Source organism: Lucilia cuprina, chromosome 4 (assembly GCF_022045245.1).
Source record: "Lucilia cuprina isolate Lc7/37 chromosome 4, ASM2204524v1, whole genome shotgun sequence".
NCBI lineage: Eukaryota > Metazoa > Arthropoda > Insecta > Diptera > Calliphoridae > Lucilia > Lucilia cuprina.
The window spans coordinates 34,248,244-34,270,135 of record NC_060952.1 but is presented as its reverse complement, the minus strand read 5'-3'; the positions used below and the strand labels follow the sequence as shown (position 1 = coordinate 34,270,135).

Below are 21,892 nucleotides of genomic sequence, written 5' to 3'. Positions count from 1 at the left end.
AGAACTACTGAACCTTTTTACAAAATATGATTTGTTTTGTATTATAAACACTTAACAACTAAATATCGTGAAAAAATATTTAATTTCTTTAAATATTGCATTTTAAATTTAACTGCACAATTATTTTTCAGTTTCACTTCTATTTTTTTGAACACAGCTGTATATCCTTCTTACTAATGTGAAGAGTATAATAAAATTGGGTAGTTATTCCATTTTCTACAACAGCAAAAAAAATTACACTTTTTTCGTTAATACTTTGCGTATTAAATTGTTTTTATTAATATTTATATTTAACAAATACTCATTTTATTATTGCATTAAATGTAAGACTACAAGCTAATATTAAGTAATTTTAATTTAGTATAACATATGCATATTTATTGCAGCCTGTTATTTAGCATACAATTGCTCCAGTTCAAATTTAATCTTTTTGGCTTGTAAAGCCGTTAAATGTTTTTGAAGGCGAAAATAGGCCGCTTTTTCTCGAAAATATTCCGTTTCAGCAATTATTCGTTCATCTTCCAGAGAAGAGCGTTTACGGTTTGAGTTGTTTTGCGAATTACGCTTATTATCTAATGGTTCATCTAATTCGTCTTTGCTAGTGTAATGATTGTTGTTGTCATTAAAATCTATGAAAGGCTAAAAAAAGTTATTTTTATTAATCTAATAGTAAATACGTTAATGTATATGAAAAAATAATAAAAACCTCTTCATTATTGCCATAGGGATCTATGTCACCTTCATTATCATATACCGATATTCTTTGACGATTACGACTATATTTTGAATTGCCTACATACTGAGTTTCGTCTTCTCCCTCTTTGTGACGGCTTTCTTCAGTATGTTGTTCGTCATCTTCTTCATCAAAACGATTTTCACTTTTAATATTTATAGCCGCAATTCTCTGCTCAAATGGAATGCCAGCAGTGGATAAAGCTTTCATGCGTTTAACATTTTCTGGATCAGCTAAACCCACCGCTCTGGCATCTATATCATGTTTAGCTTTTAAATGTCTCAAAGCATTGGCCGTATTACCCATATATCTCTGCTCATGCTGGCAAATACGACACTTGACACGGACACTGCTCAACTTCTCAAAATATTGCCAAACCAGACTGGCTCGCTTACGTAGGGGCACATCTTTATTCGACTCATCATTATCGCTCATTATGTGTTGACGGCTTATTTAAACAACGGTTTATTATGATATATCCAATGTCAACAAATAATTTTCGAATAATTATTCGCTTAATTTCAAAGAGTAAATATTAATAATGTTGCTTTTTTTTTAGCAATAATTCGAATAAAAATTTTTCGTATTCGTGTAAAAAGAAACAAATAAGTGTATTAGTGTTGTGCAAACAAATGAAAAGAATCGAGTAATTGTAGTCGGTTAAAAGTAATCGAAAAAATGAGTAATTGTATTCGGTTTAAAAGTAACTGTTATAACTTGCAGGTTTAATATAAAAAAACAGTTACTTTTTTTAAATTTTTATAAAATATCAGAGTGATATCTAAAATTATTTTGATTAAAAAATATTTCTTACCTTATATGTATTTGTATATATGTATGTACGTAAGGTTTTAATATTTCCAATGAAAATTAAAGCTTAGTTCATTCTAAGACACCGTTTCTCAATTTTTTGGCTGTAGTTACTATTTAGAAAATCAAATGCCCTTTTTAAGTGAAGCTGTGTAAGTTTTTCAATAAAACTGAAATATTTTATAATTATAAATTACGCAAAAAATTATAAACATTAATGTATGTAATATTTTAACACTTTTGTAATCTATATATAAAATAGTAGCGTTACTGACTGACTGATTCATCATCGCACAGCCAAAACGGCTGAACCTAGAATCATGAAATTTTGACAGTAAATGTGTTTTTGGTTATGTAGATCCACTAAGGAGGGATTTTTGGAAATTTTCACATTTAGGGGTAAAAAGTTGAAAAACGGGTAATACAGGGTTTCTTAATTATCTTACACAATATTAGGGATACAAGAAAAATTTTTAATGCACCTGTATCTACTCTTAAAATGAGCAGATGGGTGTCTGACACTTTTTTGAAATTCCTACTTTTAAGGGGTAAAAATGTGTAACAAAGGTGATTTTGGTACCTTTTTCAGCCCTTTATAACTTTTAAAATAATTAACGAAATCAAATTTTTATAAATATTTTGGATACATCTCCCAAAATTATGAGACACCTGTTTCGTAGTTTTTTAAAATTCAGTTCTTTTTGGGTGTAAAAGGGAGAAAACTGTATTTATGGTACTTTTTTAGCACATTAAGAAAACTTTTTCGAGTAAATTGTTTGGTACGTTTTTTAAAGCACAATTTTTTTTGGAATAAATGAATGCAGATTTGAATCGTTTGAGTTTTATCTGTGATATATATGTAGATTTAAATACGGAACATTTTGTAAACTTAATTCTCGAAAAAGTATACTTCTAAGCGAAAAGGGGAAACATTGTATTCTTTTTATTAGTACTTTCCACTTAGGTAAACTTTATTCCACTTTTGGTACTTTTTCTTCCTACAAAAATGATACTCTATGTATGTTCTTTAATATGAACTGAAAACACATGATTATTAAACATACACGGTCCTCATTGAATAAGATTCTTTAAGAGACAACTTTTTAGTACTTTTTATCTCATAAATTGTACTTTTTTAATTTTCTAAAATATTCAACCTAGGAACATTAATTTTAACCTACATGATCTTGACTGAATAATATTCTGTAAGTGGGAACTATTTGGTACTTTTCTATTCTACAAATGGATTCTTTATAATGGTTAACCGGAACACACAGTGTCCTTATTAAATGAGAATTTATTGAAAGAGATCTTTGCACTTTTTCGTTTTTCCGATGGTACTTTTTGATATTTTTACGATATTGGACATAGTTAGGGTAGCGAAGCACCCAGGGTATGCTAGTCGAACATAAATGTTTGATTTACGTTTATTTGTATTTATTTGAATTCAAAAATTTTGTCACGTCACGTAAAAAAAGTATTTCTATTTTATTCCACTGTAAGAAAATCACCAATGTGGCATCACTTTATTTGTAAACATTACATTTACACACATACCTAATCAGATGTTAGTATGTATTTGACATTTTTATCTACGCCATTTTTACTTGACGCGTCAACTTGTTAACATTGTTTTTTCTTGTGTGTCTGATAAAATATCTAAATAAAAATATTTATTACTTAAAAAAATTATAACAAAACCTAAATAAAAAAAATGAAAATGTCCGGACGTAAAACAAGTGCTGCATATGAGTTGTATGGTTTTATACCAAAAGTTGAAAATGGTAAACATGCAGCGATTTGTACATCATGTAATCGTGTATTACAAAATACAGCGGCTATACGTTTGCAAAAGCATAGGTAAGAATTTTTATTACATATACTTTTTTTAAAATTATATAGAAAATAAATATCGTAAAATGCTTTTAGAAATTCTTGTTTAGCAGCTCGAGCTAATGGTGGTGATCCTGTACATTTTCCAAATTTAGAAATAAAGGTAAAGTAAACAATGAATAAATAGAAAAAATGTAATAAATACAAAATAACATGTGTATGCATGCACACAAGTAAACACTAAAATATACACATGCATGCATGTATTTATACATGAATAAAACAACAAATAACATAACGCTAGAAAGAGATGGGACGTTTTGAAATATTTACATTAGACTGGCGCTTGAAAATAGAATTTCAAACCAAGTCAATGATAATTATGTAGAAAAACATATATGTAAATGTATATTTAAAATATCTTAAATTCTTAGCAAAATATAACAAATACAAAATTAAAATTCCCCATTTTATTATATTTTCAGAAACGCATAACACCCAAAACTGATACAGTAGTGCAGCAAAATGAAAACATTAATGCAAATGTTAAAACAGAGCAAAGTAATATGGAATTTGAAGACGCAACTCTTAATGATAATGCAAATGACAATGCCACCTATGAAGATGTCGTAGAGGTAAGTAATACTTATGTTTGAATGTACATACAGTGAATCAACTAAGTTTTTTGCCAACCTTTTTTTAAGAGAATTTTGTTTTTTGTTCATAAATAAAATTCGAAAAAAACAAGTAAAAATAAATATATATTTTCCAATTAAAAATAGAGATTGTGTAAAATGGGAAAAATTAGAAAAAAAAAATATTAAAATACAAATTTTGGTGCATTTGTTGTTGCATTTTATTATTCTTCATCAGAATTTGCATGTCAATAAAGTATTTTGCATATAGAGAATTTCGGTTAATTTCATTGGGTTTTTCAAATTATTTTTTAATTATTTTCTGAATTTATTGTTAAAAGGAAGAGTGTTAAGTATTTTTCAATTGCAATTTGCAAAAATCATATCCTCATTGGATGAAAATGAGATGTTAGAAATCTATTTTTTATATTGAAATTGCCTCATTATATCCTTTAAACATTTTAAGGCAAAAATGTTTAAAGGATATAATGAGGCAATTTCAATATAAAAAATAGATTTCTAGAACAAGTGTAAATCAATAAAATATAATTATAAAATGTTTAATCAATAACATTAAAAAATATAAAATAGAGTAATAGATGAAATGTTCCAAAGAATTATTAAAAAACGCACTGAGTGCTCTTCCAAAATCTTTAACTGTCAAAGGGAGGCGACTTGTATCCAAGGAAAACTATTGGATTCCTGATTTATCTTTTTCAAAATCTATATACGAACTAGGAGCAACACTATGTTTAAATTTAGACCTCTAAACAGACCTTAGGTTGCTTGGAACCCATGTAAAGTGAAGTGTCTTGTAGTACAGGAAAAATACCTAATTTAGATATTTTAAAATAGAGGTGGTTATCATACCGTAAAGTCAACAAAAACAATATTTTTCACCTAATACATACACTTATATATATTAAGAACCCAAATCAAGAATAACTATCTAGATCCAAATACGCCTACTGTATCTTATTCATAAAATAAAGGATTTAAAATATGAGGTTGAAAATCAAGATTTTAGCATTTAATAGTTCTATAGTGGTATATGGTGATGTCCCCATACTTAGAGTGGCTAGGATGGTACTTAATGTTAGATTTATTGAATAAGAATCAATATTATACAATTCTAAATAAAATTTACACAATACTGCTCAAATAGATGGAGTTTCCTAATGTAATTTAGTCGTTCCACTACTAAAATATCTAAAAAATGTTATTCTAATATATAGGAGTAATAAAAATATTAAATTTTATAAAATAATGCAGCAATATTAAAAAAAAATTAACAAAAAACCAAAAAAAGCAAAATACTTTATTGACCCAAAAAATTAACAATACGTTCACATTTTATTAAAAATCTCGTTAATTAATATAACGATTTTACTTTTTATGGTAGAAAAATAAAATATAAGATATTCTTTAAAAAATACAACAAATAAATTGCTTTATTTTGCTAAAAATAATTGTGCAAATAAAGTTTTTTCTTAAAATTTATAAAATTTTACATAGGCAAATTACTTAATTGCTTCACTGTATGTAAATATTTTCAATTGATCAATTATGACTAACATAACTAATATACGATTTAAAACGAATCACGACTCATGAATTAAACATAAACAAAACAAACATAATTTTCTTTTTTGTTTTAGAATTTACAAGATTTTATACCATCACGTAAATTTACAACAAAAAAGCAACGAAATGATGATAAATTAAAAGCTAAAATACAATTTTTCAAAGAAAAATCCAAATATTTTCGTAGCGAAATGAATAATTTAAAAATTGAGAAAACTATGATGGTATTAAAAGTAAAGAAATTGCGTTTGGAAATAAAACAATTAGAAATGGATTAATTAACTAGTTAATTAAATAAAGATAAAACATTTTAAAAGTTTTAAAGTTTTTCACAAAAATAAATGCAATTATGTAATATTAATTACATTCAAAATCAATTTTAAAAAGATTTCAAAACTTACAATTAATATATATTTTCGAAAATAGAAGTTATAAGCGAAAAGTTCTTAATGTTTATTTTATTTTTTTGTAAATTATTTATAATTTTAATAATTTATTAAAATTCAATTATTATTCATTTCACAAGGCTACAAATACAGCAAAAAGATTATGCAAAACTTTAATACGTAATGATACTTCACGTAAAACAATTGAGGTAATTATAGTTTAATAAATAAATTAAAGTCTTTTAATTTAAAATTTATTCTTGTTATTTAGTCCTCTAATAATCAGGTTCAAAATGAAAATCCTTTACAATCACCTATTACCACCACACAAACCTCCCACCGACCAGAACCATTTGAAACTTATCATGCTACAACTACAAATACATCTGGCCTTGGTATGGCGGCTGAAGATGATGACGACAATAATGATGATGATGATAATATCGAGGAAGTCAATGATGAGGATTTAATTAATATTGAACAAGAACTAGATGTTATACAAAACTTAATGCCACGTTCGAAAGAATCAAAACAATTACAAGATGAATTATCTAAAGCTGAAACGGAATATTATCGTAGCAAAGCTGCCTATTTTAAAAAGTTATCAGAAAATTGTAATGTCAAGAGAACTTTAATGTTATTGGAATCGCGTAAATTACAATTGGAAATCGAAAGGCTTACCAATGAATCATAGTTTAATTTTGTTAATTTTTTTAAGTTTTATTTTAAAAGCTATGCTAATTATTTTTATAGATAATTGGATTAGATGGAATTTAAAACAGAATATTAAATTTTTTTACTGTTTAAAACAAAATAAGTGCAAATTAAATATGTTTTATTAAATTTTTACTTTTAGATAGATAAGGACTTTGTCAGAAAAAAACATTTACTTAATTAAATAAAACTGCAAATGTGCAATAATAAAACTGCCAAAAATGAAAAATCTACGTACTAAGGAATCAGAGCATTTAATTTTACGAGATGGTTTTCTAATGAAAGCTATTGATTGTATTCGTATTATAAGTTTGTGCTGATGTTTGTAACATACAAAAATATTGGTCCAATACCCACAGTAAAGTATACCGATCGATTCGGAATCATTTTTTGAATCGATTAAGACATGTCCGTCCGTCTGTCCGGCTGGCTGTCCATGTAAACCTTGTGCGCAAGGTACAGGCCGCAATTTTCAAGATAATTTGATGAAATTTGCATATTAAGCATATTTTTTGGCACAGGGACGAAGCCTATTGAAAATGGTTGAAATCGGTCAATTATTTCACCTAGCCCCCATACAACCGTACCTCCCGATTTTTATGCCATAATTACGTCAAATATTCTTTTATCTCTTGGAACAATAAGTTTTACATAAGTATAAATGACACTGCAGATTTTCGTAAGGATCGGCCCTTATTTGACCCTAGCCCCCATACAAACCCCCTTCAGAAAATGTCTTAAACGTCTAAAATTGACTTGTAACCATTTGTATCGCAATGAAACTCAACAAAATTAACTTTTATTTAAAAATATATCCTTTTCCCAAATTTACCGAGGATCGGCCCATATATGACCTATATAAAGACACAATTAGACATTTTTGCTTAATATTTGCTTAAATATTTTGGAATTATGGTAATATTCAACATAAAAGATTCTTTATAAAAAATAAAAATTTTTAAAATATAGTCATGGTATAGGGTATTATATGGTCGGCCATGCCCGACTATACTTTCCTACTTGTTTACCATATCAATATGTGTTAGACGTTTTTTTTTCAGATTCCGATATGTATTTCGAAAGGTATTCCAACAAAAAACTGAATCGTAAGAAAAAGAAGAAGCAATCCATTTCGTTTCAATGCTTAACGATTGTGTGTACTCTGCATTTCGATCGTAATTACGTTTTTGTAAGTTGTTGTTTATCTGGCAGAGTGTCGAATCGAAAAAATTTCGATTAAAATTGAAATGCAGAAAGGGGTCAATATTATTATTATCATAACTAGCATACCCTGGATGCTTCGCTACCTTAACTATATTGTAAAAATATCAAAAAGTACCATCGGAAAAACGAAAAAGTACAAAGATCTCTTTTAATAAATTCTCATTTAATAAGGACCGTGTGTTTAATAATCATGTGTTTTCAGTTCATATTAAAGAACATACATAGAGTATCATTTGAAAAAAGAAAAAGGACCAAAAGTGGAATAAAGTTTACCTAAGTGGAAAGTACTAATAAAAAGAGTTCAATGTTTCCCCTTTTCGCTTAGAAGTATACTTTTTCGAGAATTATGTTTACAAAATGTTCCGTATTTAAATCTACATATATATCACAGATAAAATTCAAACGATTCAAATCTGCATTCATTTATTCCAGAAAAATTGTGCTTTAAAAAAGGTCAATTTACTCGAATTTGGTCCTATATATACCCTTAGTACTCGAATTCCAAAAATAATATACCAAAAGCTTATTTTGTGTGAGTAAATAAACTATTTTTTGAAATTTTATAAAAGTTGGCTCAATGAGTTTGAATAAAATTAAATTTCCCGTTTTTTTCCTTTTTGGTACTTTTTTCCCCAGTGAAATAGCAAACATTTTATTACAATAATATTATTACAGAGTTTGTCCGTAATTTAATATGAATAATTCAATAAACCGAAAATTTTTTTTAATGTGCTAAAAAAAAGTACCATAAATACAGTTTTGTCCCTTTTACACCCAAAAAAAGGACTGAATTTTAAAAAAGTACGCAACAGGTGTCTCATAATTTTGAGAGATGTATCCAAAATATTTAGAAAAATTTGATTATGTTAATTAGTTTAAAAGTTATAAAGGGCTGAAAAAGGTACCAAAATCACCTTTATTAATCATTTTTACCCCTTAAAAGTAAGAATTTCAAAAAAGTACCAGACACCCATCTGCTCATTTTTTCCCCTTTTTACCCGTAAATGTACAAATTTCCAAAAATCCCTCCTTAGTGGATATCTACATAACCAAAATCACATTTACTGTCAAAATTTCATGATTCTAGGTTCAGCCATTTGGGCTGTGCGATGATGAATCAGTCAGTCAGTAACGCTACTCCTTTATATATATAGATAATATGATAATATTAAAACTTTTAGAAAGTTTTGTTTCTCGTCTTATTGTTTTTCATCAATATCGTGCTTATTTATAATCTTCAGGAGACCCTACTTCTTGGCAAATTGTATGTCTGTCGTTAAATTTTTAATCACAGAAAAAAAACTTTTTTAAAACTATTTCTAAGAATTATTTGTCAACAAAATCCCTATATTTTTAATTAAAAATATATATACCTGATAATCATTTGATATATTTTTATGTAATTTAAACCAAAAATAAAATAACTTAAAAATTATGTCGAAAGAATTACTGCAAAATGAGGCAAATGAAAGTAAATTATGTGGAAATGATGAAACAGATTTGGTAAATTTTGAATTGCAGCAAACAATGCCAATGACAAATGGATTGTACGATAAACAACAGTCGCTGGTCGAAAAAGCCAATAATACATTCCAAGAATTATGTAAAACTTTAGAAAATGAACAAACTAAATTGTTGGAATTAGAAGAAAGACGCAAAAAGTTACAAGAAGAAATGTTACTTTTAAAAGCGGAAATTGAAGAAGAAAAGAAATCATTTAATTCGAATATAGTACAATCGGTTGCTGAAAATTTGAGTGTTTTAAATAAATCAACTGCTAATGATTATAAAGGTAAATAAAGACATTTTTAAACAAAAATTACAAGAAAAGAAATATAAATAAAAATATTAAATTCTAGACTGTAAACATAAGTTAGAAATTGACGAAAATGGAAAATTGAAAAACTTGTATACTGGCAGCTATGAAGATGACGAAGCGCTACAAGTTACAGCACGTAATATAGCTGCTGAAAATAGTACAGAATATTTACAAGAAGATAGCACTATACAAGAACATGTTCAATATATTAGAAGTGAGTTGCAAAATGTACTCACTGAATGTATATCTGAACAATATGATAAATAATTTTTTTTTTATAATTTTAAATATATTTTTTGTTTTATTAAAATTTTAATAACATTATATTGTGGTATATTTTTTAAAAGATTCTGTTTTTAATAATCCAATAAGATTTTGTTGAATTCTTTGAAGTTTTTCAGTTATATCGGAATTGTTTAAATGATAGTTAAACGTTTCCAATAATGAAGTAATGACCTAAACAAATCAAAACAAAAATTATTCAAAATTTGTAAGTTGAAGTCATAGAAGATTTACTTACCGGCATTATATTATCTGGCTTAGTCTGGTGTACTTTTATAACTTCCATCAATACGGCTATAAATTTGTTAAGGAATATAATTAAATGTGTTTCTATTACTGATAATTTTATAGGTAATATAGCCAATATATAGATTTTGTGCATTTCCTATAAATAAATTTAAAATGTAAATGTTAACTTTTTGTATAAGTTTTGTTTTTTTTCTACATTTATATACCTGTAATAGTTGCTGGGCATTTTCTACTGTTTGCATTAATTTATGTGATTCTATAATAAACATTTGTAGTATACTTTTAGCCCATCTATAGCAAGTGTAACTAGTATTTGCATTCGCCAATAAACGACACTCATTTAGATTTTCCATTTGTGCTAAATCTTGTAACAAAAAATCCTCAAATTCTTTATGATTAAGGGTGAAATAAACAATTAACTTGTTTATAAACTTTAAAAGACACATAGAGGCTACATTATCCGGAGCCAATGATATATTACGTAATAAAACTTCCATCATATCATCTAAATAGTTCCACTACATGTATATGTCAATAATTGTATATTTTATGCAATAGATTTTATTATTCTACTTACCGTAAAACTATCGAAATTTGTATAAAAATCTAAACATTTTATTAAGCAATTCCATTGTTTATTAATAAAGAGAATTGAATCCATAATAGAAATATCTTTGAAGACAGCATCATATATAACACTGTGTATGTTCATGGATATAATATCGTCATTAGCCTTTAAGTAAAAAATATTTCTTTACAAGAATAATTAAAAAAAACAAGTATGAAAGTATAGTCGGGCATGGCCGACCATATAATACCCTACACCATGGGTATATTTTTAAAATTTTTTCTTTTTATAAAGAAACTTTTATGTTGAATATTATTCCAAAATATTTAAGCAATTTATTGATAAAAAAAAACTAAAATTTCTAAATGAGGCTTTATATAGGTCAAATATGGGCCGATCCTCGGGAAATTTGGGAAAAGGATATATTTTTAAATAACAGCTAGTTTTGTTGAGTTTCATTGCGATACAATGGGTTACAAGTCAATTTTAGACGTTTAAGACATTTTTGAAGGGGGGTTTGTATGAGGGCAAGGGTCAAATAAGGCCGATCCTTACGAAAATTTGCTGTGTCATTTATACTTATATAAAACTTATTTGTGCCAATTTTTAGAGAGATAGCAGAATATTTTACTTAATTATGGCATAAAAATCGGGAGGTACGGTTGTATGGGGGCTAGGTAAAATAATGGACCGATTTCAACCATTTTCATTAGGTTTCGTCCCTGTGCCAAATAACATGCTTGTTCCAAATTTCATCACATTACATGGACAGCCAGCCAGCCGGACAGACGGACGGACGGACATGTCTTAATCGACTCAAAAAATGAAATGAAAATTCTGAATCGATCGGCCTGTACCTTGCGCACAAGGTTTACATGGACAGCCAGTCGGACAGACGGACGGACATGTCTTAATCGACTCAAAAAATGAAAATTCTGAATCGATCGGCCTGTACCTTGCGCACAAGGTTTACATGGACAGCCAGCCAGCCGGACAGACGGACGGACATGTCTTAATCGACTCAAAAAATGAAATGAAAATTCTGAATCGATCGGTATACTTTAAGGTGGGTTTTGGACCAATATTTACAAACATCAGCACAAACGTATAATACCCTCCTCACTATAGTGGTGTAGGGTATAAAAAAGAAATAAACAAATATATTTACCCCTTGTTGCAGTATAATCAAAAATATTGTTGTACTTAAGGTTTTGTAATGGGTCTCATAACAAGTTCTCACATTTAAAGCGACAGATAAACAAAACATTAGAAATTTTTGGCTCATCTTACTATCGTGATCAAGAGCATTATAAAAACGATACTAGAAACATAAAAAAGTTAATAAATATGGTTATATTTTGCATACATATATATTTTTTTAAAAAACTTACATACCTCTAAATATTTTACAAAACCATTTACTGCACCCAATTGTCTCTTCCATTTATCTTTATGTAATTTGTCCTCGTAATATTTGAATAACGATTCATCTAATTCATTAGTTAGTTTAAGAGTGTTTTGTAAAACTCTTTCTGCATTACTTATCAATTCTTTGCGATTTAATTGATAAATTGTATTAGAAGAAGTTATTTCACAAAGGAGCACAATGAGTTTAGTTTTTATCTAAATTTAAGAAATAAAACCCTAGTGGATTAGATTTTTATTTGGTCTATAAACATTAAAATATCGTGGAATGTTTATAAAATAAAGCAGGAATATAGTATTTACTGATCTAACCAAAATCATGATATGAACTTAAAAATAGGACTACATTTGATAGAGGCACCAGAAAACTTTAAGGGTTATAGATAACTTTACCAATAATCTATTTCTGATATTTATATCATCCCAGCAGTTCGACAATAAGTCAATGCATACGAAAAAGACAGTAATTTCCACTAATAGTTAACCACCTGGATGATCGTAATTCGTATGTTTTGGGTTATTCATCACGAATGTACCCTTTGTAATCGAGAATGAAGACAGTCGTCACTTTAGTGTCCCCTATGTAAGCGAGAGCGGAGGCAATCATCTCTTTACTGTCTCTTTGAAGGGTGTAGAGTGACGATTGACTTCCTCGTAGGACAAGCCCATGTTAAAATGGTCGGTCACCTGGGTAGTCAGCTGGCTAGGGGCCACCACAAGTGGTAGGTTAAGTGGTCAGTTCGGGACTGTCTCGTCAAACTGCTGGGTTAAGGTCGCTATCTTAAAGGTGTTAGTATTCATATAAAATCCACAAAATCTGTTTGTACATAGTAGATGTTCTATCAAAACACTGTAAATTGTAGTTTATAAAGGAACTGATGTCTGCAGAAACCTATCATTTCCATAATAGGAGGGCTCTCTTAAATAGGGTTTTTCATATGGACAGTCATGATTGAGTATATTCTCATTGTTATCCTTAACTGAATCTACCTCTAAATTAGCTCCCTCATCGTTCCATACAAATATATTTGGCTGTTGTTGTATCCAATCATATAAAAGTGGCAATTGTAATTCTAAGCATTCATGATAAGTAGTAAAATGTTCTCTTTCAATGGGAATGCTGTCCAGATCATGTTGAAGCTGCGGCAGTAAACAGGAATCCAATAAATTCTTAATTTTATCCAACAAATCCATTGTAAATATCTGCACCCAAAGCCAGAGCACTGCGCCGACAAATATTTACGGCGTCGGTACCTGAAACTAAATATGTCGGCGGCGTCTTAAAATCATATGTAAGCCTAAACTAAACTACGTTTAGTTTTTAAATTTTCAACGATTAAGCTGAAAAATTTTTGGTATTTCAAGACCTGGTTCAAACTGGGAAACTTTTGTAGAGAAACTTTAGAATTTGGTTGCTATATCTTTCTCTTTCTCTCAAACACAAAAATCAAGTTTACAAAAAAATTTCGCAGTGTGAATCAGAGCCCTGCGCCGACAAATATTAATGGCGTCAGCGACAGACACTAAAAATGTCGGCGGCGGCTCAAAATCGACTGTAATCCGGCTAAGCTTTCAACTACGTTTAGTTTTTAAATTTTCAAAGATTTTAAATAAAAACGGAATCCGAGCTATATCCAGTGTGCTGTTCTACCCTAAAAGCAATAAAAATAAGAAACGTAATGATTTTGATTATTCTAACTACAATGGTTTTCCAGATATACAATTTCATGTTTCGATTTCAATATCATTATTGTTAATTTATTTATCAAAAATATGTTAAAGACAACAAAAATCTCAATTTACAAGAAATTTAAATTTACGCATTTTGTTTTTGTAATTATCTGTGGCCATACATTTAAATTAATACTATGTCTACTAAACACATCTACCACCATTGACAGTTGACATTTGTCATGTGACAAAATCCCCACAGAAATACAACTCTGTTATTAACAGTGAAAAAATCTACACTGTCGTCTCCCCGTTTGTCATATGATCAATTTTCATCGGACGAACAAAAATGCTGCGAAATTTAATAATTTTTTCTTTGTGCGTAGTGGCAAGTAAGTAAAATTATAAAAAAATACAATAATTTCATTAAAAACTAAAAGAAAATAGTAAAACCCATAAGGAATTATGAAAAGTGCAATGGAAAAACATGAAATTTCGCAGGAGCAAATGGAAACATGAAAAGTGGTGTTATTGATTTTGTATAAAAAGTCAGCTGAAAGTGTGTATGTGTCATGTGCATCGAAGGAAAGAAGGGGGTGCTCCAAGTGAAAAATAAAATAATAAAAATGCAGAAAATCAAAGTTATAATGAGTAATTTTATTAATATTATACAATCTCTTTTCTTATCTTCTAGTTAAAGCCACTGGTGAATTCACCGTTTTAAGCACACCCAAATCATTGTCTTTCAAGGGTAATGAGCCATTACAAAGTCGTGATGTTGGTGATGTTTTGTACGCTTCTTTGGGAAATGCCGTAGCTGGAGACAGTCAGTGGTCGGGTTTGACTATTGTAGATCCCTTTAATTTACCCAAGGGTGTAATTGCTGTAAGTTTGGATGGCGTGGAACACACAAAAGTTTCTGGAGCTGGCAAAACTTACCCAGTTCAAGGTAATACTGTGGAACAATCCTTGAATGGTGTCAGTGCTCAATTGGAAGCCGATGGTGAACCCGTTTGCGATATCAGTTTCGAAAATGTTGAAGAAGGTAAGTTGAGCTTCAAGAACACCATTGGTGATGTTGAAATACCTGCTGTTGCCAATACCAAGTACTTGAATGGTGACCTCCACACTGCCGACAAACAATTTTTGGAAAGCATTGCCTATGTAAATGCTATTGCCGATAACTTGGTTAACATGGAAAAGTCTTGCAATTACATTGCCATCCATTTGTTCGTTGATGCTGTTGCCAAGGCTCATGGCGAAAACTCCGAAGCTGTCAATGAAGCCTTAGAGCTTTTCTCTACCGCTGTCAAGCGTGTCAATACAGCTGCCCAAAAATCTAGCAACAATGAAGCCTTAGTTGTCGTCGTTGTTAACAAGGCTGATGCCAACAGCCGTAGCAAGCGTGAAGTAGCTCCCAGCGATTCTAAGGTAAGTTAATAGCAGCTTACTTAACTAAACACTGTCAATCAATAATATTTGCTTTTTTAGAATCTTTACAATTTGGCCGAATACTACAATCAAGATTATCCCGTCATTTTCAACATCATCTTGTGGTTCATGGTTGTCTTTGGTTTTGCTCTATTGGCCATCTGCTATGCCATCGGTTCCATGGATCCTGGTCGCGATTCTATTATCTATCGCATGACCTCCACTAGAATGAAGAAAGATAATTAAATTTTTTAAGTTAATTATTTTAACTTAAACATATAATGGCTCATTAACATCCAAGCCACAAAAAAAATTTTTTTTGTTCATTTTCTTTAAAACAAAATTTGACAAAAACTAAATTCTTGTGAATTTTCTAAAAACCATCAACAACATCTTTTAAAATAACAATGAAAACAACAACAAATATTATTAGTTTATTATAAGTTTTAAGTATTATTTGTTCTTTAAAAAAAATACATTTTATAGAAAGAATTGGGGTCTTTCTTAAATTAAAATTTGTTATATTCCTTCCTTTACTTACAACAATTCCATTTCTATTTTTGGTCCTATTTTTGTTTTGTTTTTCTTTATATATAAAAAATTAAATAAATTATATATTATTGTAATTTAATCACCTTACAAATACGTGTTCTATTGTATAAAGGATTAAGCTAAATACATATTTAATAACTTACATATTTGTAAATTCCTAAACATGTTATTAAAAAAAGAAACTAAAGTGAAATATCTAATAAAAATAGTTAAATTAATTAAAATATTTAATTATTTCTGTGGTTCTGTTCTCTATATTGTTTACATTTTTTATAAATATCGGATCAGAACTTTTGAAAATAACATAATTTTTAAATGAATTTTACTAAAGTTTTTTATTGGATTTAAAAACCTTTCCCTGAAAAGTATAAAAAATAACTTAAGTACTTTTGCCTTTATACCACAGATTTAATCTCAATAATATTACTTCGCTAATTGAAAGTCAAAAAAATTTTTGAAAAAAGTCGAAAAATCGACTTTTCCTATATTCTAAAAAGTCGATTTTTTGTTTAAACTATAGAAGCTAACTTAAAAAATCAAATATTAAACTTTAGTTTAGCATACATTGTTAAAATTATATGGCGCAATTTTGAATCGAATGAAATCGATTGTTGTAACAGGTTGGCTGTAACTGGATGTTGTTCCCTGGGGAAAAAACTTCCGGTTGATAATGCTCTTCTGAGTTGACAATTCCGGATCGGAGATCCAATTGTCTTGGACGAGAAACTCCTCACCGCTAGAGAGATGAATGATATTTTTGCTATTGATCTTTCACGAAAATTAAAAGTTTCACAAAAAAAATTCCTAGTGTGGACCTGAACTTAGACAACGTAATTATTAATAACATAATACAAATAATTTCTATGCAACATCATTTATGCATTGATTTGTTGTACGAATGAAAAGAATAAGACCTGGTTTACATTGGGAAACTTTTGTTGAGAAACACTTGATTTTGTGTGTGGAAGAAAGAGATGTTTGATATTTCTTTCTCTTTCTCTCACTCACAAAAATCAAAAGTTTCCTAGTGTGAACCAGGTCTAACAAAACAAGTTTCCGAGTACGAGAAACTATGCATAGCGAGAAAGGTGAAAGATATTTTTGATATTTCTCTCTCACGCAAAATCAAAAGTTTCTTAAAAATAAGTTTCTTAGTGTGAACCGGCAATTAGACAACGCAATTGTTAACAACATACAAATAATTTCTATGCAAACATCATTTATGGACTCAAAAACGAACAACTTTAAATCCAAACATTAAAAAAATTGGTTGCTGCTTTTTGGCGCGAAAAATTGTTTAAATTCTTTAACTACAATTTTAAGATACGATATATGCCTATGTGTATTGTTTCGTATCTGATGTATGTCTATATATGAAACAATCATCATTATTATGTTTTTCTGAAAGGCATACTTTTGGAAAATATTTTGGTATAAATACATCGTTAAACGATCGCTCAAAATTTGTAAATATCAAAAACTAAAAACGATTTTACATAATTATCAAAAATCTACTTTTGAGTAAAACAATAGATGTCAATAAATATAACCTACCAATAGCTAAACATTATAACCAAGTTCTACTGTAACATTACGAATACAACTCTGTCATCAAACAAAAACATATGGGATTTTAGAAGTACAAACAAAAAGAAAAAATAGCGAGAGCTCTTAAAAAAATTACATTTTTATTGTAAAATTATAAATAAAACCTTAAATACAATTATTATATTAATAATATATATATCAATTAATTAAACAATATGTCTATTGAAATTGAATCGGCTGAGTAAGTTTTTATAAAATAACATCACAATTAAAATCCGTTGTAAAAAATCATTTCCACACTTTATTTATTAGCGTCATCCGCCTGATCCAACAATATCTTAAAGAATCGAATTTGTATAAAACTTTACAAACATTACAAGAAGAGACGGGTGTTTCATTAAATACTGTCGACAGTGTAGATGGTTTTGTGCAGGACATAACAAATGGTCATTGGGATACAGTGTTGAAGGTGACACAAAGCCTCAAATTGCCGGATAAGAAGTTATTGAATTTATATGAACAAATTGTTTTGGAATTAATCGAATTGCGAGAATTGGGTGCTGCTCGTTCACTTTTGCGGCAAACGGATCCAATGATAATGTTAAAACAACATGAACCGGAACGTTATATACATTTAGGTGAGTTTGTAATGTGTGTGCATATAGGAATATACCTTTTGTATAGATATTTTTGTTTATTATACCCGTAACTAATATTGTGGGAATGTATTAATTATTTTGCTGATATTTAAAACACTCCTGTAATCATTTTCGAAGTTGATTTTGACATGTCAATTTTTATGTCAATTTAAAAAAATAAAACAAAGACAAAAAACATTGTTTCAAGTCCTTATAGACAGCGAAGTTAATTTAGCCATGCTTGTCTGTCCATATGTATGTAAAAATCTGTTTTTAGACAACATCTACATCCGAATCGTTTATAATCCTACCGGACATCTTTTTGAAAAGTTTTCTATTCAAAATTTGCCAAATCAGTCTATAACATAGATATGAGAACAGTTCCGAAACAACCCATTAAGATATTACATATTTTTTAATTCATGACTGTTTTTTCACAACCTATAACAGCTGTTTCAAAAACATTGTTTACAAATCTTTGGTTCAGAATTGAGTATCACTAATAAACTTTAGTCTAAAGTTCTCTTTATGGTAGCAGGTACTATAGCTTCATTATGACAGCTTCCAAAGAAATCCCCATAAGGGAGTCCTAAACGTCTGACAGGATTTCTGTATCTAAAATGACCAGTAATGACTGATATCAAGACACTTCACTTATTAATAACAACTTCTTCTAAGACATATTACCATCAATAATAATAATTAATATCTGGATTAGTCCAAAGTCATTGAATAGAGCTCCCACTTTCGAAAATTTAATATCGATCAGTTGTCCATACCTTCCATATAAGGCCCACCGATATAAATTAAGAAATTTATTACGTTATTATTTCGGGAAGAATCTTTTGCATGCTTTTTCGGTGCTATTTTGAAATACTGGCTTTTTGCAGTGTGTCCTTACTGGTTGTTGTTTTTGTAACAGCTTAAACTATACAATTTTAATCCTTTGGGATTGGGCTACTTCAATAGGGTTAGTCCATAAATTCATTGGGCTAAGTGAAGTAGGGTGGGCTGGACAGTTGAATATGTGGTGGGTATCATTGGGACCCTGTCCACAAGATGGGCATATATTAGGGACGGCAACGGTCTATGCGGGACCAGTAGGCGTTGAGCCTGTTGCTCCATCCCGATCTCAGTTGTGCCAGAGCAACTCTTGTTTTCCGCGGTAGGTTCTTCTCTATTTCCGCTATGAGAATATCAGCATAAGAAACTGTTTATAAAACCGCAAAGGTTATCAATACTAAATACCGTGGCCAATATCGAGCAGTCATCGGCGTAGGATATTCATTGTATGCCGTCCGGGGTGTTTTAAGTTTAGACATATATAAGTGAAACAGGATCGGTGAAAGGACTCTACCTTGGGAGACTTTTTATTTAATTACAAAAGGTTTAGGTCTCTGGTTCTACACATGTATATCACTAGCCATCTTTGTATCAAAAGATATTGATAAGTCTAGTACCACAAGGACGGTACGTTGACATTCCTGAATTTGCATTTGATCTGTGAAGCTATCCAGTCTTCCTTTTTTGGACAATAAAGTCTATTGGTTTTTCATGCTTTATAATTAACTACATCATTTCTATGAGCAACAGTTTTGGTTTAAGAGGCTGCAAGTGAATTTGTTGTTATGGTTGTGGATGTTGTGGACAGTGTTGCAGTTAGTGAGTTCTGAGGTGCTGATGACTATTTGAAGAAAAATATAGCGTATTTCTGTAGAACGTTTTCGAAGTAAGGATCCGAATTAGTTTGCATTTAATTTGAATGAGATTTCAACTTGTCTTTAGGCTCGGTCACTCGAAGGAGATGTGCTTAAAGTGTGGTCGGCGTGGTGAATGTTGTAGTAAATCCAAATGTTTGTTTAGTGGATTGTCACTAAGAGATCAATCAAGATTTAAGAGTTTCACAGGAAGGAGTTTTATAGTAGTTACACTGACAATTCGTTTAACCATTTTGATAGATTTTATGTGAATTTTCCTTCTTTAGAAGAGGCTTCATCTGATTTAAAATGTGCAGAAGATCTTGATAGGTAAATGAAAGTCGTCTAAATTATAATGAAGAAGTTTTTTGTTAACAATTTTAACGAAATTCCACAGGAAAGTTGTCTTTTACCCATTCTATTTTCGTCATCTTTTCATAGCTTTCAATAAACTAGCCAATAGGTAAAGTGTATTTAATATTCGACATACGTAATCGAATATAAAACCTCAAATTTCTTAAATAATTGTATAACACGATAACCAGCCAACTGCGAATAATTTTAATATATATTTTTTAAAGAAAACATGTTACAGCGAGCATATTTTGACCCTAGAGAAGCATATCCCGAAGGCAGCAGTAAAGAAAAAAGACGTGCTATAATAGCCCAAGAATTAAGTGGCGAAGTACATGTTGTACCCTCATCCCGTCTACTGGCTCTACTTGGTCAAGCTTTAAAATGGCAACAACATCAGGGTCTATTGCCACCCGGCACCACCATCGATTTGTTCCGCGGTAAAGCGGCCATGAAAGATCAAGAAGAGGAAATGTATCCAACACAAATGTATCGTCAAATTAAATTCGGACAAAAATCACATGTGGAATGCGCTCAATTCTCGCCAGATGGTCAATATTTAATAACCGGCAGTGTAGATGGTTTTCTCGAAGTTTGGAATTTCACTACAGGCAAAATAAGAAAAGATTTAAAATATCAAGCACAAGATCAATTCATGATGATGGAACAGGCCGTTTTGGCCTTGACGTTTTCTCGAGACTCTGAAATGGTGGCTTCTGGTTCACAAGATGGACAAATTAAGGTTTGGCGTATAATGACGGGACAGTGTTTGAGAAAATTCGATAAAGCTCATACAAAAGGTATAACATGTCTACAATTTGCACGTGACAACAGTCAAGTATTAAGTGCCTCGTTTGATCATACCATACGTTTGCACGGTTTAAAGTCTGGCAAAATGTTGAAAGAATTTAAAGGACACACCTCGTTTGTTAATGAAGTTACCTTCACACCAGATGGTCATAGTATTTTAAGTGCTTCCTCTGATGGCACCGTTAAAGTGTGGTCACTAAAGACCACAGAATGCTTGTCCACTTACAAACCATTAGGCAATGAATTAGCTGTTAATACGGTATTAATATTACCAAAAAATCCCGAACATTTTATTGTCTGTAATCGTTCTAATACTGTGGTCATTATGAATATGGCTGGACAAATTGTAAGATCATTCAGTTCGGGTAAAAGAGAAGGTGGTGCTTTCATAGCAGCTAATCTATCACCAAGAGGAGAATTTATTTATTGTGCCGGTGAGGATCAAGTGTTGTATTGTTTCTCAGTATCATCTGGCAAATTGGAGAGAACATTAAATGTAAGTTTTATAGTTTTTTTTCGATAAAAAAATTTAAATATTTAAAATGTGTTTTTTTTTAAATTTTAGGTACACGAAAAAGATGTTATTGGTTTAGCACATCATCCTCATCAAAATTTATTGGCCACCTACAGTGAGGATGGTCTTTTGAAATTATGGAAACCATAAGCTATCCTAAGGTAATAATAAAATAAATTTATTTATTATAAGTCATTTTTATCTGCCCTCTTAACTATTGACTGGAACTCTTTAATAAAGTCTGCCTCAAAAACAAAAAGAATCCCATAGCAATGTGTATAGAAAGATAATAAGAAAAAAAGGGAAAATATAACGTAAATCTACGTAAAAAAACTTACAACAAATTGAATTTAATTAATAATTATGCAAAAGACAACTGGCATCTAAAAATACACGCTTTAAAGTAAAACTAAGT

The 21,892-nt window shown here is 29.8% G+C and overlaps 6 protein-coding genes across 6 annotated transcripts; 4 read left to right on the top strand and 2 right to left on the bottom strand.

Moving 5' to 3' along the window:
* Nucleotides 1-246: 246 nt before the first annotated feature.
* Nucleotides 247-1,348, bottom strand: LOC111682715. The gene is made up of 2 exons (XM_023444710.2): nt 707-1,348; nt 247-639 (listed from the first exon to the last, which is right to left on the bottom strand). The coding sequence occupies exons 1-2, from the start codon at nt 1,166-1,168 to the stop codon at nt 391-393; spliced, it is 711 nt and encodes a 236-aa protein (XP_023300478.2). The 5' UTR covers nt 1,169-1,348; the 3' UTR covers nt 247-390.
* Nucleotides 1,349-3,126: 1,778 nt separating this feature from the next.
* LOC111682709 (FK506-binding protein 5-like) lies at nt 3,127-6,925 on the top strand. Its single transcript, XM_023444703.2, has 5 exons — nt 3,127-3,403; nt 3,473-3,539; nt 3,862-4,011; nt 6,122-6,190; nt 6,253-6,925. The coding sequence occupies exons 1-5, from the start codon at nt 3,258-3,260 to the stop codon at nt 6,673-6,675; spliced, it is 855 nt and encodes a 284-aa protein (XP_023300471.2). The 5' UTR covers nt 3,127-3,257; the 3' UTR covers nt 6,676-6,925.
* A 2,347-nt stretch (nt 6,926-9,272) lies between these two features.
* On the top strand, nt 9,273-10,062 carry LOC111682710. Its single transcript, XM_023444704.2, has 2 exons — nt 9,273-9,711; nt 9,779-10,062. Exons 1-2 carry the CDS (start codon nt 9,354-9,356, stop codon nt 10,003-10,005), a joined length of 585 nt encoding a protein of 194 aa, XP_023300472.2. The 5' UTR covers nt 9,273-9,353; the 3' UTR covers nt 10,006-10,062.
* LOC111682719 lies at nt 10,054-13,578 on the bottom strand. Its single transcript, XM_023444714.2, has 7 exons — nt 13,253-13,578; nt 12,233-12,460; nt 12,006-12,158; nt 10,847-11,002; nt 10,476-10,787; nt 10,259-10,405; nt 10,054-10,194 (listed from the first exon to the last, which is right to left on the bottom strand). Exons 1-7 carry the CDS (start codon nt 13,454-13,456, stop codon nt 10,060-10,062), a joined length of 1,335 nt encoding a protein of 444 aa, XP_023300482.2. The 5' UTR covers nt 13,457-13,578; the 3' UTR covers nt 10,054-10,059.
* A 585-nt stretch (nt 13,579-14,163) lies between these two features.
* On the top strand, nt 14,164-16,046 carry LOC111682711 (ATPase H(+)-transporting accessory protein 2). Its single transcript, XM_023444705.2, has 3 exons — nt 14,164-14,325; nt 14,628-15,364; nt 15,425-16,046. Exons 1-3 carry the CDS (start codon nt 14,283-14,285, stop codon nt 15,608-15,610), a joined length of 966 nt encoding a protein of 321 aa, XP_023300473.2. The 5' UTR covers nt 14,164-14,282; the 3' UTR covers nt 15,611-16,046.
* A 1,497-nt stretch (nt 16,047-17,543) lies between these two features.
* LOC111682713 (WD40 repeat-containing protein SMU1) lies at nt 17,544-21,736 on the top strand. The gene is made up of 4 exons (XM_023444708.2): nt 17,544-17,705; nt 17,777-18,102; nt 20,381-21,459; nt 21,529-21,736. The coding sequence occupies exons 1-4, from the start codon at nt 17,680-17,682 to the stop codon at nt 21,625-21,627; spliced, it is 1,530 nt and encodes a 509-aa protein (XP_023300476.1). The 5' UTR covers nt 17,544-17,679; the 3' UTR covers nt 21,628-21,736.
* Nucleotides 21,737-21,892: the final 156 nt, after the last annotated feature.